The sequence below is a fragment of the Chelonoidis abingdonii genome, chromosome 6 (genome assembly GCF_003597395.2).
Source record: "Chelonoidis abingdonii isolate Lonesome George chromosome 6, CheloAbing_2.0, whole genome shotgun sequence".
NCBI lineage: Eukaryota > Metazoa > Chordata > Testudines > Testudinidae > Chelonoidis > Chelonoidis abingdonii.
Genome location: NC_133774.1, coordinates 26,425,002 through 26,441,147, shown reverse-complemented (window position 1 = coordinate 26,441,147; position 16,146 = coordinate 26,425,002). Strand labels below are relative to the sequence as shown.

The window sequence follows — 16,146 nt, the reverse complement described above, 5'->3', positions numbered from 1 at the left end:
CTAACCTCATTATCTCTAGCTTGCTAGCATATATATACCTGCCCCTGGAAATTTCCACTACATGCATCTGACGAAGTGGGTATTCACCCACGAAAGCTCATGCTCCAAAACGTCTGTTGGTCTATAAGGTGCTACAAGATTCTTTGCTGCTTTTACAGATCCAAACTAACATGGCTACTCCTCTGATACTTTCTCAATAACTGCTATCTCTGTCAAACAGTAACTTTTTTATCCCTTCTGTTCCTACTGCTTTGATACACAAGCAGATAAAATTATTCTGTAAGAAATGTGTTGGTGATTAGAAGCATTGTTTTTCACGCTCCTTGTACTCAGCAGCTTGAGTGGTTTTGCTCGAACCTTCCAGCTTTCTCAGGCAAAGACTAGATTTGGAAAGTGTCAGCCCATTAAGTGAAAGATGTGTGTTTTTTTTGTTTTTGTTTGTTTGTTTTTTTTATAAAGATGAGTGACTCTCAAACTGAGTTATAATAGAAATAGGTAACTGCACTATTACTAACTGCTCTGGGTAGAGTTTTCCAAAGCTTCTAAGGAAGTTATGCACCCAGCTTCCATTTAAAGTTAATGGGAGTTAGACACCTACTCCTTTAGGTGTTTTTGAAAATCCCACCCCCCAGAAATAATTATGTAATACATAGAAGGGAAAACAACCATTTACTTTTTTTCACGTTGGCTCTTTTTTCCCTAAGATCTTGTTCTCTGAAAAAGAAACATTCTATGTAAGACAAATACGAATATGTTTTACTGAACACGACCAAAAAAATTGCCTTTTGGTGAGTCTCTGATAGAATGCCAGTCGGGATTACCCTTTTTTTTTCCTTAAGAGGAATTGTCCTGTCCAGATATGTGCTGTTTGTGGTGCCAATATTTATCAGCATAATTTTAAAGTGGGCTATAAACTCATGTTTCATAAGAGTTTGTTAGTCAAGCAAAAACGTTTAATTAAAACAGTATTCTTCCGTGGCAAGACTGAAAATAGTTTCTGGATAGAAGTGATGAATAATATGATATTTAGATTTTACGATTAACATGTGGCTCTCTGACCTTTTTTTACAGAAAACATATATGTTCGAAACCATGGAGTTATATCCCTGATGGAATTATGCCAATCTTTTGGCGTGTAGTATACTGGACATCACAATTCTTAACTTGGTAAGTGAGGCAAATAGATGGCAAAGACCACAATATATATTGTAAAAATAAAAATTGCTAGTATTTACAATACCTTTTAAGATTTCGTTCTGAAAGATTTTTACATTGACATCTGATGGTCTGGCAAAAAAAAATTTTTTGAAATCAAATACCTTACAACAGTGTAGTTTCAATAAAGCATTTAAACATGTTTAACTGTCATTAACTGATGGGGATTTAATGAGGAATATATCCAATTAAAAACCAAAGCACTGGTAGTAAAACTTAGTTAAGTATATTTGTCTTATATTAAGTCCAAAATCAGAGAGTTTTGGTTTAGCAAACTGAATGTTCCTTACACTGTCCACTCTGATGCTCATAAAAATGGTCTTTCATTCTCTGCTGTTATTTCTTCTGTATACTCTTGGGGGAGCAAGCTCCACAGCCTATATCTAATGTTCTGAGTCAGAGAGATAATCTTAGCACAGAACAAAACAAGCAAACAGACAAAACCATTACTGCCCAAGAGCAAAATGTTACAAGGTCTCTCTGTTCAGCAGTGTTCTCTTTTTTTAGGGTGAATTCTTCCAAGAAATGTGTGTAAAGAACAAATCTGACATTTCATCATTATAAAAGGCTATAGAAAGGACTTGGGGGAATTTGAAAGCTACATAAGAGAAGACACATGCCTGCAGTAGCTGCGACAAATATGTTTAAAAGGAAAACAATATAGTATATGCCTTGTTTTAGATACATTAGGTAGTGTATTAATGTGAAACAATGACCAAGAGGAGCAAAGCCTGTAGTTCTCTCATAAGTGGTGGTTCTTCATGCTAAAGCTGTCTATAAATGTTAATGTAAACACAAGTTATTTCAAGGTTTACTGTCAACTAGATGTATCTAAAGAAAACACAAATGTAATAGGTAACAGGTTTTGCTAGGAGAACTCTGCAAGTGAAAATTGGCAAATAAGGTAAGATGGAGAAATCTTTCATCATTAATGTATTTTTGTTTGGTTCTAGGATACTCTTACCTTTCATGCAGTCGTATGCTAGATCAGGAGGGTTCTCCATTACTGGAAAGATTAAAACTGCATTGATTGAGAATGCAATCTATTATGGCACTTACTTGCTGATTTTTGGAGCATTTTTAATATACGTGGCTGTAAATCCAAATTTCAATCTACAATGGTAAGAGTAGTACTATTGTAAGTATTTGTTTTTGTTCTTTAAAATGTGTTTGTATTTCTCACAGTATCCCTGCAATGGAGAAGTTGGGCAGTACTAATCTAACCTAGAATTCTGATTTTGCTCTAGACTTTCCCTGAACATATACTACCTTTTCTACTGATTTTTCAGGAAAAGTGTGTGTGTGTGTGTGTAATTTGTATACAGTTTAGTTTGATTTCCAGTATTTTCTCTCTAGCACTTGCTTTTCAGATGGCATTTCTGGAAAAACTTTCATTGGTCAGGTATTTTTAGGAAGACTGTCATTAGAAAGGCTTGTGGTAGTATTGTCTGTTTAAACATTTCTGGGATTACACTTAAATTTTTGATATGGGTCTTCATTTGCAGTTAACTTTGAAATGGAAGACTTCATTCAATAAATGTCTTTTCAAATCCTGGAATGTAGTATTTACAAATAAACTTGCTAGCATTAAAAAAGACACTTGAATATATGGAAAATAGTACAAATTAATATAAACCTCTATCGTCATCTCTGGCATGGTAGTCTATTGCTCTAGCGGGTTTGCTGCTGGGTTTTCTGATTTATTCTTTTCCCCCTGCATGCCCCCACCCCTTAAGCTTCAGAGGCAGGAAAAAGGTGGCTTTTGTATGTTGTTTTTCCCAGCATAGTCTGCCGGTCAGCACTCTGTATGGGTGCACCTGGTGAACAGCACTCGCGTTGCTCCTTGAAGGCAGGGGTTTTTTGGTGGCTTTTTCTGTGTCTGTGTAAATGTAATTACTTACTGGAGGTTACTCTTCTATTTTAGGAACCAGCTTCAGACAATTGGGATAGCAGCTGCCAACACATGGGGTCTTTTCCTTCTTGTGTTGTTGTTGGGGTATGGTTTGGTGGAAATTCCACGTTCTCACTGGAATGGAGCAAAAAGGGGGTACCTTCTTATGAAGACTTATTTCAAGGTTGCCAAACTGATGACTGAAAAAGCAGATGCAGAGGAGAGCTTAGAGGATATTATGGAGGTAAACAAGCTAATTTTAATTAAGAAGTATAAAGTGGTGAGAGTTTAATTGCTCATCTTCAATTCCACTTCCTCAAAAGGAGGAACATTTTAAGTAACATGAGCCTGCTTTAGAAAGCAGCTGTCATGAAATTATTGAAGTGCCCAGAGATCCTAGTTGGGATGCTAGGTATTGTATAAAATCAGAAGTAAAAACAGTATCTGCTCTGAAGAGCTTACAAACTGCTACATGGTGGTAATTTGATATGATATATCGGCAATGAGAACAGCAATCATCAAGTGTTGACTCTTGGAGCAATGCTGATCAATAAGGGTGCATGCGTGAAGATTTAGTGCACAGACCCCATTAATGCTCATGCAGCTTACACTGTTAACACTTCTGTGCACTAAAACTTTCATTCTTAAAAATCTGTCTTGTAATAAGAGATTCAGGATCTGTTTCTTGGTTCTATTTATACTTCTTTTTGACGAGTGAACAGAAGGTATTTTTGTTTTCCAAAGAGATTCTCCTGAGAAATGCGCTACCATTATTCTTCATTCCTATGATTTGCCATTGGCAATAGAATCATATCCTCTGTTAGGAACAAAGTGTGAATCAAACAAATTCAACAACTAGTATTTACTGTCCTGTTCTAGTGCCCATACCGTAAAATTATGCATTCAACACTTGTGCGGATTTGTATGGTAATGGTAACTCTTCCTACATATATACAGGATATGGTAAAATGGCAGCAGAAACGTCATCTCCTTATTCTGGGGGGGTATTTTGGTGACAGAGATACTGACAATTTTGCAGATTTATGAACTGAAAATTACACTCCCTGAGCTTTTAGAACTTCCTATATTCAATCATAGTCTATGGCCTAAAAAGCACTCCTGGCTGGAGTGACTGCTGACAGATTTTGAGGTCCAGTATCTGCAACCCACAAGAATTACAACACGCAGAGTATCATTCGTTCTAGAAAGTAAAACCAGTGCTAAAATGTCTAGTATCTGAAAGCTTGTCGTGATTTTAAGATTTGAAATTTTATGAACTTATTCTGAAAGTGAATGCACTATGCCTTGGAAATCTGAGATTCATGTGATATACATTCCTTGACATTGGTGAAATTCTTAAGGACAGTAATGCCTGTGACCTCAAACAGTGCTGACACCAGCTCAGAGAATTCAACAATAGATCTCCAGATAAACTTATCATTGATACGCCCGAAGAACTGTAGATTTCAGTTTTTTCCTGTAGGAGCACAGAAAACACCCAGATCCTTGAGTAAACTCTCATAAAATAGATATCTCGTGCATTTCCAGTAGGATGGAGGAAGATATCTGGTTCTCCCATCTCTTTGACCTGTCCAAGACTGGTGCATCACTGAGTTCTTGGCTGGAAACAGCTGTGACAAAACTTGCCTTTGTGATAGGCAGCATCTTCCATATACTCAGCTATTATTGATGCTTGTCAAACATTCTCTGAAATGTGGCAACCAGAGATGAGGGCAATACCTAGGCATAGGGATTACAGAGTATTCAAAAAATCCTTAATGGCAACAAGGGGATTCTCTGAAGGAACCTGGGATGAGTCACTTTCTGCCACTTCCAAGTTTACTTCCCACGTGAGTCACCGCAACAAATATCTAAAGCCACTAGCAGTGCACCCTGGCTTATTTTGCATACCTTATAACCCTCTCACGCTGAATCACGTTCCAACAATATATGACAAAATCAGGAAAGAATAAAACTTATTTCCCATCCCCAAATTAAAACAAAAAGCATTTTCCCCTCAACATGGCTGCTTAAAAACAGACCATCAGTTTCTTTGTGTGTGTGCGCGCGCTCTCTCTCTCTAGCATTTGTGGGTCGATTTGATGCCAAGAGGTTTTTTTTTTTTTATTTACTTGCCTATACTATAGGGAATATTGTGAAATTATTTTATATTGTTGATTGCATAATAAAGCTCAGCAACATTCATTGGTAAGAAGTTTCAAAATTTTTAAAGAATTATTTGGATTGGCAAGGACCTCTAGTGGGTCTCATAAGATTTCCACTTAAGAGCTTTTAGCCACTTCATACACTGAAATGACATGTAATGTTTGTGGGTCATGGTTTTGTTTGTTTGGTTTTTTTTAAACAGGAGGTCCGTAAAGTGAATGAGAGTATCAAGTATAATCACCCTTTGAGAAAATGTGTTGATACCATATTGAAAAAGGTAATTAATGAATTCTACCATTTTAGAGATTCTTGCTCTTTTTTGTAAGTTCCTGAACATATCAAAACCTGACCTTTTAGCCCCTTTAAGACTCTCGTCCAATGTTAGAATTTCTTTTCTTGTGGTTTATTTTGTTTCAATAAATAAAATCTTTTGAAAGCTGTTATTCTTAAAAGCTTGGTTAAATACCAGCAGTCCTAATAATGTTGTTATGAAATGTGAAATGATTAAACTGGGATTTTGTTTATAGTATTAGGATTTTTTTCTAGAATATGGAAAGAAAGCACACAGTATTTTTTAACATAATTTAACTTTTAAAAAAGATTTTTATCTTGATGATCTGCTGACCTAACACTTGAGATATAATTTATAATTTCTTGTTTATGAGAGTCAACCTCAGATGTCATTGCATAGAGAATAGTATGATATATATGTAAGTGGTAGGAAACCAGTGGCATGCGAGCTGATTTTCAGTGGCGCACTCACTGCCCAGGTCCTGGCACTGGTCGGGGGGCTCTGCATTTAAATTTTAATTTAATTTTAAATGAAGCTTCTTAAATATTTTACTTTACATACAACAATAGTTTAGTTATATATTATATACAACAATAGTTTAGTTATATATTATAGACTTAAAGAAAGAGACTTTCTAAAAACATTAAAATGTATTACTGGCACGCAAAACCTTAAATTAGAGTGAATAAATGAAGACTCAGCGCACCACTTCTGAAAGGGTGCCTCCCTCTGGTGTATATAATTGCTTGTCTTTTATAAATGTAGATGGGCTATTCTTTGGTGGGTGATTATATATTTGTTTTCATATTAAGCACTAAAATTACGTTGGATAACTGAAAAAGATAAATATTCTTTCTTCTTCTGTGTGCTGTATCCTATTCTGAATTTATTCATACAAACTTGAATAAAATACATTTTTCTTTAACAAGATATGTCTTTTTTTATATTCTCAGAATGTGATCATTTACAGACAGGGAAATGCAGACTCCACTTTTACAAGTAAATCCTTTGCAATGTCGGAGGGGAAAGAAATTGAATATTTTAAGTGAAATGCATTTCAGTTGCATCCACTGTCCAAAAAAAATATTTTAAGACTTCAATAAAATAACACATCCTACTAGTAATGTATGCTCTGCTTCCATAAATGAAGTATTTCAATTATTTTCCTTTTCCTGCCAGTGTCCTACTGAATACCAGGAAAGAATGGGTAGGAACATGGATGACTATGAAGACTTTGATGACAGGCAAAACAACTATCCAAGTGAGAAAAGTCTGGTCAAACTTCACAAACAGGTAACTTGATAAGTTTCTGTTGTAACATCACTTCTCCTGCTAATGTATTCATTTAAGATCATTTTTTGTTCTAAAATTAGTTGACATTTAAAATAAACTAAGATCCTTAATTTGCATGATATTATTTTTATTCTGCTTGTAAAACTGTACCTGTTAGTTCTGTTTCTGAAAGTGAAACAAAACATGTATTAATGTATGAAATTCAAAAGGAATATCTAGAGGAATAAAAATTGCTTATCCCATGTTCTGTTGTAGCATATTGTGATGAGGCATACCACTGTGTGCTGTAATGAAGAATCTCAAACAGAAATTGTAGTGAAAGTGCACAAAACACATTGGGGAGGTAGAGAGAGAGAAAATGGTGGGGGAAAGGAATGCTCAGTTTTGAAATACCCCTTTCACATCTTTTTATAAATAGAATTAAATATATACCATCAAAAAATAGGCAGAAGTCATCTTTGTACCTGTTACTCCTTTTCAACTTTAGCAGCTAGTTTGTTCAGAGCCTTGTAAGTTGTTCCAGTTGGGAGTAGAAATTGATGACGGAATCTTATTCAGTGCAGTCTTGTCTGTTTATAGGGAATGTACAAAGTCCTGCTTCTCCAAATGCAGGAGAAACTAAAGTAATAGTTTCTTAGTTAACAGACCTAAACCTCTTTCAGTCAGCACTCCTGACTCAGAACATCTCTTTAGGCTTTTTCCAGGGTCACATCTTTTCCCAGGGCTTACAGACTGGTGCTTGGCTTTCTTGCACTCCTTCTGAGGCTATATCTACGTTGCAACTAGGAGATGTGATTGTAACTTGTGTAGGTATACCGCAAGTACATCTCCACCCAGGAACCATATATGAGTAGCTATCCCATGGTGTCACAACTACACTACTGCTGTTACTCAAGCTAGCTTTGATTTAACTAGATGAAAGCTAACCTGGGTATGTATACATCTGCTACAGTCACATCTCCCATTTGCAGTATAGACATACCCTAAGTCCCTCTCAGGCCAAATCTATACTACAGGGTTCATTTGATGCAAGTTATGTTGGCATACTGCTGCCAGCTTTTGTATATCACTCGGGTGCGTGTACGCTTGGCTGTTTGTTGTCGCTGTGCCTTCTCACTCCAAATGGTTGCATCAATAGAAAATGTGATATGCCATGGGTAATATTCCAGCATTCCCTGCACCGCCATACAGCTCAGTGCTTTTCTTAAACATTTTTGCAGTTATTTGTGGGATAGCAGCAATTTGCCCAGGGATTTCTGGGAACTAAAGGTCAAGTTCCCATCCCATAATGCTTGTTCTATCCCATAACTTTTGCACTGTTTTTTAAAATTCCCACAGTCCTGAGTGCTACTTTTCAGTCTCTGCCATCTGCCTAACAGAAGTATGGACCCTATAGAGCTCATCAACATTTTAATGACCATTGCTAATACAGCAGGGCCAGCTCCAGGCACCAGCGCAGGAAGCAGGTGCTTGGGGCGGCACGTCCGAGTCTTTGGTGGCAATTTGGTGGCAGGTCCCTCAGTCCCTCTCGGTGGGAAGGACTGGCTGCTGAATTGTCGTCGAAGAATGAAGCGGCGCAGTAGAACTGCCGCAAAAGTACCGCCAATGGTGACCCCTTTTCTCTTTTTCTTTGGGGCAGCAAAAAAATTGGAGCTGGCACTGTAATACAGGATGCACTGTTCTCCTTTGTGAAACTTGAATGAGTATTATTACAAGTGGGGATGTGATGAGGAAAAAGAAATGAGGAATATCACAATAACTGGATGTTGGGCACAGTGAATAAATATGCCAGATTGGTGCTGGCATTCATGGACTAGTTCCACACACTGGTTTGCTGCTTCTGGGCCTGAAAAACGAGCAGTGATTGGTGGGATCACATTGTAATGCAGGTTTGGGATGATGAGCAGTGGCTGCAAAACTTTCAGATGCGAAAAGCCACGTTCCTAGATCTGTGTGCTGACCTTGCTTCAGACTTTGAGTGCAGGACACCAGATTGACAGCTGCATTGACAGTGGAGAAGCAAGTGACCATCAAGCTCTGTGAGTTTGCAATGCCAGATTACTGTCAGTCAGTGACCAATCAGTTTGGCGTTGGAAAATCCACAGTGGGGGCTGTTTGTCATCCAAGTGTGCAAGGCCACTAAGCATTTCTTGCTGCATAAGACTGTGACTATCGGCAATATGCAGGAAATCAAAGTAGATTTGCAGCAATAGGGCACTATACCTGTTCTGGCATCAGCTCACCTTGCTAGTGGATACGTAGCATAACGACAAACAGAAAAGGATGCTTTTCAAGTGCTAGTGGATCACTGCTGACACTTCACCGTGGGCTAGTCAGGGAAGTTGCATGCAACTCTCCTCTTTAAGAACACAAGACTTTTCCAAAAGTTGTAAGAAGGGGCATTCTTTCTTGAGCAGCACATTACCATTGGCGATATTGAAATGCCAGTAGTGATTCTGTGTGACCTAGCCTACTCGTTGTGCCCCGCCAGGACTCATGAAGTCTTACACTGGCATCACCAAAGAGAGGTTCAACTACTAGCTCAGCACGATGACGGTTGAATGTACTTTTGGTAGATTAAAGAGTCACTAGTGCTGTTTACTCACAAGCTTGGGTATTAGTGAGGCAAAAATACCCTTCATTATAGCTGCATGTTGTTGTGTACTGCATGATATCTGAGAGGCAAAGGAAAAAAAGTCTGTCGGAAGGGTGGAGGGGTGAGGTGGACTGATTGTCTGTCTGCTGAATTTGAACAGCCAGACACAAAAGCTATTAGAAGTGCCAGCCATGGAGTGATACAGCTCAGGGAGGCTTTACAAGACTATTTTAGCAGTCAGCTACAGTAGTTTTATGTGATGTTTTTATGAACTAGTGTGCCTTTGTGTGTATGGTGAGTTACTGACTCCCATTATGAATTCTGTAATGCAGCAATTATGCTTGGTGGAAGTTAACAAATAATATTGAGTTTCCGAAAATAGAACCTTATGTGCAAAGAACAGGAAACAAAATTAAAGTGCAGAAGCACAAGGTAAAGACATTTTAGCAGCACTGTAACAGAGTAACCAGGACTGTAAAAATCCAAATAATCAATAAACATTTACGTATTAAAATTGTATGTTTGTCATGTTATGAAATATGTAGTGCATTGTGGCTGATCTTGTGGTTTTCACAGGTTGGTATATGTATGGTTATGATTCTCCTTATATTTTCTCTGGCACAGAGTGGTAACGGTAAGGGTTCATACCATGCTGCATTCTATTATGATGTGTGTGGAGGGTAGGGGAGGGGTGTGTGTGGAGTAGTGACCATGGATTACAAAGGCTGCTTAGTCTGGGGTCTTTGGACATGTAGGTTTATAATGCTCTGCAACATTTGAGTTACCTTAGAAAACCCTTGATATCGTGGTGCACTTCTCAATGCACCTTTCTGACCTTTTGCCTCTCTTGAAAGAACTGATCTCTTCATTCTTGGTCCTTTTCCATGGTTATGGCCATATGGTCCCTTCATGGCCATATGAACCCCTTTGTTGTAGAGAACTGGGAGATCTCACAGAACATATCCTCCTAGTCCACTTCTTTCTCCTCTTGATAAGGTCAAATGTTCAATGGGTGTGGAGTGGGCCCCTCTCAAGCCAGCACACCAGAGGCTGCTGATTAAAACAGGTACCTTTTAAGATTTACAGTCACAACAGAAAGGGAAAGATAAGTCTCAAAATTCCCTTATATTATTCCTCTAAATACCTTTGGAAAGAAATGCCAATTGTCACTGTAGCTTTGGAGTGCCTCATTACAGCACCGCTCTGCAGGTCAAACCATGGTGAGCAGGCCCTTGCCTACGATGAAAGGAGGAGGGTGTACTGTTGCATAGAAACTTTTTAGATGCTGGGTGCTCCCGGTATTACTATAGGGAAAGTGTGGTGAATATTGTGAATATCTTTACAGGCAGTGGTGATTTTGGCTGATATCTCCCTCCTGGGAGTGACGCATACACAGAGAAACTAGCTTCTACTGGTGTTCTGAAGCCAGCCCAGCCCCATATGTTGCTAGCCTATTTACTGTAATGGTGGCAGTGGAACTCATCGCAGAATGGTTCGGGAAAGAGTCCTATTATGGGGGATGAAACAAGAAACTACAATGCCTTGAAATGTTTGGGAGAATATTCTAGAATATTTCCATGAAAGTTTCATCAAGATGGCTCAAGAGGATAAAAGGGACATTCTTGTTCAGATAAATGAAGTATTCCATGTGGTCCTCTATCTAGCCCTACAAACCAAATAATGGAAATGTGGACACCACCTCTGCCTTGTTCTTTTACCTCTAGCTGAGCACAGGACAATGATTGGATGTGGATTGTGTATTTAGACTATAATGCTACTTTTTTAAAAATATTCTCTAGCATTTTACTTTGTAACGTATTACAAAGCAATCAAAAGTCAATGCATTTGTTCTTTATACTTGTAGATTGGATGGGCACCATTTTTAAATGGGGAAGAAGGGCAGGTGGGCAGCCAAGCTAGGAAGGGAGATGAGATTTTGGGAAACGAAAAGGTAAAAAATTCTTACAAGGAATAATGTATGTTCACTCTTACCAGGGCTCACCTGCAGTCACCAGGTGGGACTGGCTTGAGTTCAGTGGAGTTTGATAGCTCCTGATTCACTGCATGGTTTCAGTCCCCCTCCTCGTCGCTGCCACCATCCCTCTGTCTTGCCATGTGCATCAGGGCTCTCTCCCTCAGGGTCCCAGAAAGTGTCTAGTCATAGGCAGGAAGCTGGTGGGCTCCCTTCCGGTATAGCATGTTGTTCATGATCGAAGAAGCAGGTCTGTGGGGCGGTACCAGATTTGTTGTTTGCATCCCTTGTCTTCTGGTATGTCTGCTGAAGTTCCTTCACTTTCCCATGATGACATCTTCCATCTATGTTCTGCCCCCGTTTCAGCATCTCCTGTGCAATCTGCACATAGATGTATATATTTCTTCGGCTGTTCCTTAGCTGTGCTTGCACAGTCTCTTCTCACATGCTGAGATGCTCCATGACTTCTTTCCTGCTTCAGGCAGGAATGCATCTGGTAGTTTATATGTGTCATTGGGGCCAGCATAGTCAGATGCTTGCGAAGGTGAGCTAGTGGATGTGTTCATTAAGCTAGTCAATCAGGAAAAGGCATTTAAAAAAGACTAGGGGCTTTAAAGGGATGGATGTGGCTTCCGGTCTCTGTGACCTTGGGCAGTGGAGTTCAAAATTGAGACCGGATTGGCCACTGTTGCAGAGATAGGGGCATCGTGGGACAACTGCTGGAGGATGATTAGGTTCAGCACAGTTGATGCAATATCTGCACTCACCGTGCCTTGACCTAAATAGGTCAGCCATGCCTCTGCACTGCTCGAGGAGGTGATGTTGTTGTGTTGCTGTAATGGGGTGCATATGGTTGCAGGAGACCTTGGGAGTCCGCGGTCTTACAACACAATTTGTTCCTCGGAACTGCATTCCAAGTCGAAACATTGTAAGTCGAAACCGCTTTCCCATAGGAATCAATAGTGTGAAGGGGGGATTGGTTCCTGAACCAAGGCTTGATACACTATTTTTCGCACAATAACCCAGTTTTTTGTACTAAATGAATTTAGTACAACTAGATGACTAATGTTGCAATATCAATGTATTTACTGTACACTGTATTTTGTAAACAGCATTCAAATAAACATATAAACTTACATACGCTGCTCAGAATGCTGGTAACACAGGGTTAGAAAGCCAGGGAGAAAGGTATACATGCTAAGCCTCAGCCAATACTGTTCAAGCTTTCTGATTGGCTGAGCCCAGGGCCAGTAGCCAATCAAAAACAAGCAACTCTACCCAGCAACAAGCTACCCTGCTGCCTTGAAGCCAATCGGAAAGAACCCCTTCCAGCTCCATACCAGTATAACGCAACCAGGAAGTGATTTCAAGTGAACTTTATGCAAATCGAGAATCGTAAGGGTGAAACTAGCGTTGTAGGGGCAAAACGGGCAGTCAATTAAAAACCGTCGTTAAGTGGTGTGCAGTGTCAGTTTGGCGTCGTAAGTCCAAGGACTTCCTGTATAAGAGTAGAGACATGCACAACTAGGTCAATGCAAGTTGACTTAGGGCAACTTAACTTTTTCGTGTAGATCAGACCTCCAGTTTCTTATCTGCCCTCCAGCTAGCCTTTTCCACACCCACAGAAAGACCTGGTTAAAACAACACCCATTGGAACTCTCTCCCACATGGTCCTAGTTTCTGGAAAGACTCTGTTAGGCCTTGTTTTAGGTGTGACCTCTTAACTGTCTCTTACAGCTCTCTTACATTCACTCCCATTCAGCTCCAAAATGGTTTTAACTCAATCCTTACCACAGTTTAACTCAGCCCAAAATACACCTATATGACATTGTGGCAGTGTGGAGTTTAACAGTTTTCTCCCATTTCTTGGAGCAAGTGTTCTGTAACTGAAACTGTGGGGTTTGTTTACTATAGGTAATTTATTCAGTTCAGAGACACCGTCGTACGCAGGTGCAGTGGCGAATTCTTTTAGAACAAGCATTCTACTTGGAGGATGTGGCGAAAAATGAAACCAGTGCAACTCGTCAGTTTGTTCATACTTTTCAGTTCCAAGAATCTGAAAACAGAATTAACCGATATTTCTACACACCAACTGTTGGTACGTTTTGTCATACAAATGTTGAGTATCTAAATGGCTATAACTCATGCTTTCCTGTAGAGCATGGCATCTTTTCTCCTGCGTGAGTGATATTCTTGTATTGAAGTAGTAGACAAATATACATCCCCTTGTGCTCACATGATGGAATAGATACACCATCGCCCCCAGTTGCCAAAAAACAGTTATATTTCTGATGATAAACTTAATTGGTAGGCAAATTAAGAGCACTTATATACTATATAATGGCCACCTCCATAGAGATTCCTAAAGCTTTTTCCTGGACATTACAGAAAGAAAACAAGTTGCAACATTATCAAGCAATATATCTGGAAAAGTATCCAGCAATAGCTCATCCTGTGCAGGTCATCCTGCCTTCTGTAATCTGTAACACCATAGAGAGGGGTGCCTTCAGCTCTCCAGACCTTTTAAGTGTTCCCAATACCATTGCTGTGACTCTTCCACCATTCCCTCATAGAAGAATTTAGGGTATGGGGAAGAAAATGTTGTTTTCTCGCTGTACCAGACACTTGGAGCCCCCGCCCCATTCTGTTCCTTCTTGTAATCCAACTTCCATTTCCAGTTTATCAGGGAACTGACCCACTACAGAATGATGCACTGTAAACCTGGCAAATCCCAATAACATGAATTTAATAACCTAACCTGTTCTCTAGGTCCCTGAGCTGTGGAGAGAGAGGTAAAAATCCCATACGATTCTCTTCAGCTAGCCATCTCAGTTGGCACCATGCCTCAACAATGCTATTTTGAGAATTTCCATCTCTTCCTATTTCTTATATGAATTGTATTAATCTGCTATTTGTTGTTGTGGTGGTTTTTTTGTTTTTTTCCAGAATGGTACTGGGAATGTCTCCTTCGGCCATGGTTTTACAGAATTCTTGCTGTTGTTTTGGCCACATTCTCTGTAATTGTTGTGTGGTCAGAGTGCACATTTTTCAGCACTAAACCAGTTCTGTCCTTGTTTGCTGTCTTCATACAACTGGCAGAAAGAACGTACAACTATATGTGCATAGAGGTCAGTTTGGAATGTTCATTTAACAATCTTATTGTACAGATTTTAGTTCCTGCAGTAATGAGGAAGACTAAGTTTAATAAATTTAACCCTTGTAATCTATTAGCTGTGAAAAATTAACCTCTGACTACTGAACTACACAAGCTCTCTAAGCTACACAAGTACTAAGGCTAATTTTGTGGCAGTGTCTCCTCTTCCATGCACCACTCTATTACAAACGGTGGAGTCTGACCCAATTCAGTCATCTGTAGGAACATAAAAATGGAGTAACTTGGTCTAGTTATGTAGATGTGGGTTGTTGTCATGGTAGATGGAACTCCTCATTCTCTTATCATCTGGGCTAGTTTTGTGTTTTGTTTTTTTCTTCAAGGTTCTCACACATGCGATATTTGCTCTGAATATACCAACCTGCCACCAAACGGCAAGTCTGTAGTCTTAGGAGCTGTGAATGGCTTATGAGACACATACCTTATAGGAACTGAGCCCAACATTTGCAATATGGTGACAAAACTGCAGGAACTTTAAAAAGCCTATTTTATTATTAGACTGTCCTGTAGAAGTCAAGGAAGAGCTCCTAAGCTAGTTTACTATTCATCCCTTTCTTTGTTCAGCTCGTCACCATTGTCTAATTGTAGTTAGACCCAGTTTAACTGGAAGAACATCAGTAAATGCAGCCTATAACATGCTTTATTTTACACTGGAAATAGGGAAGGAGGGTAGCACTATTAAATTCTTCTTAGCTGTTTAAAAATATATTTCATACTTTTGCAACTTAGAGGAGCTAACGTATTTTTGTTTTTCAAAAATATGATTTCACTGCTGTGTTTATTTAAGTACATCTTGTATGCAGTACATTGACAGCATTGTATATAGCCCTATATAGGCTAAATTTTTGCATTAGTTCTATTATAATTCCATGACACAAAAGAAATACATAATTTTGCCCTGAAGGCTTTTGTTGCTGAAGTCTAGTATTGCAGCAGTTTTATTTTGATATAATTATAAATTTGAAAGAAATAGTAAAAATTGAATATTTTGTTTCTAGATGGCTTGCTTCCTTACTATCTTCTTCTTAAGTATCTGTGTTTACTCAACTGTCTTCAGGATTCGTGTATTTAATTATTATTATTTAGCTTCGCACCATCAGACTGATGCATACAGTCTCCTTTTCAGTGGCATGTAAGTACACCATATATTTTGTGGGTGTATATATATATTATTTCTGGGACTGCCTTTTAAATGAATTTTAAATCAATATCAGAGAGGTAGCCGTGTTAGTCTGGATCTGTAAAAGCAGCAGAGAATCCTGTGGCACCTTATAGACTAACAGACATTTTGGAGCATGAGCTTTCGTGGGTAAATACCCACTTCGTCAGACGCAGGTAGTGGAAATGCTCAAAGAGAAACTGCTGAGCTTCAGTTCATGCTCTGCAAATTTGACACCATCCCACTCAGGACTAAATAAAGAGCCGTGAATGGCTATGCCAATTTACAGAACAGTTTCTCTCCCTTGGTTTTCGACACTTCAACTGCTAGACGGGCCTCATCCTCCCTACTGAACTAACCTCGTTAATCTCTTAGCTTGCTTGCTGGCAA

General features: G+C 39.1%; 2 protein-coding genes across 3 annotated transcripts in view; one reads left to right on the top strand and one right to left on the bottom strand.

Annotated features, from left to right (window-relative positions):
• The window catches only part of IL7R (interleukin 7 receptor), a 216,852-nt gene that overhangs the window by 85,120 nt on the left and 115,586 nt on the right, over positions 1-16,146 (bottom strand). The window lies entirely within an intron of this gene.
• Positions 1-16,146, top strand: part of LMBRD2 (LMBR1 domain containing 2) — a 50,076-nt gene that overhangs the window by 11,454 nt on the left and 22,476 nt on the right. For both annotated transcript variants that reach the window (XM_032779930.2, XM_032779931.2), the window contains exons 4-11: positions 1,072-1,167; positions 2,169-2,336; positions 3,140-3,350; positions 5,475-5,549; positions 6,744-6,857; positions 13,340-13,523; positions 14,372-14,553; positions 15,596-15,729. In XM_032779930.2, the coding sequence (XP_032635821.1) occupies positions 1,072-1,167; positions 2,169-2,336; positions 3,140-3,350; positions 5,475-5,549; positions 6,744-6,857; positions 13,340-13,523; positions 14,372-14,553; positions 15,596-15,729 (1,164 nt within the window). The remainder of the gene's footprint in view (positions 1-1,071; positions 1,168-2,168; positions 2,337-3,139; positions 3,351-5,474; positions 5,550-6,743; positions 6,858-13,339; positions 13,524-14,371; positions 14,554-15,595; positions 15,730-16,146) is intronic.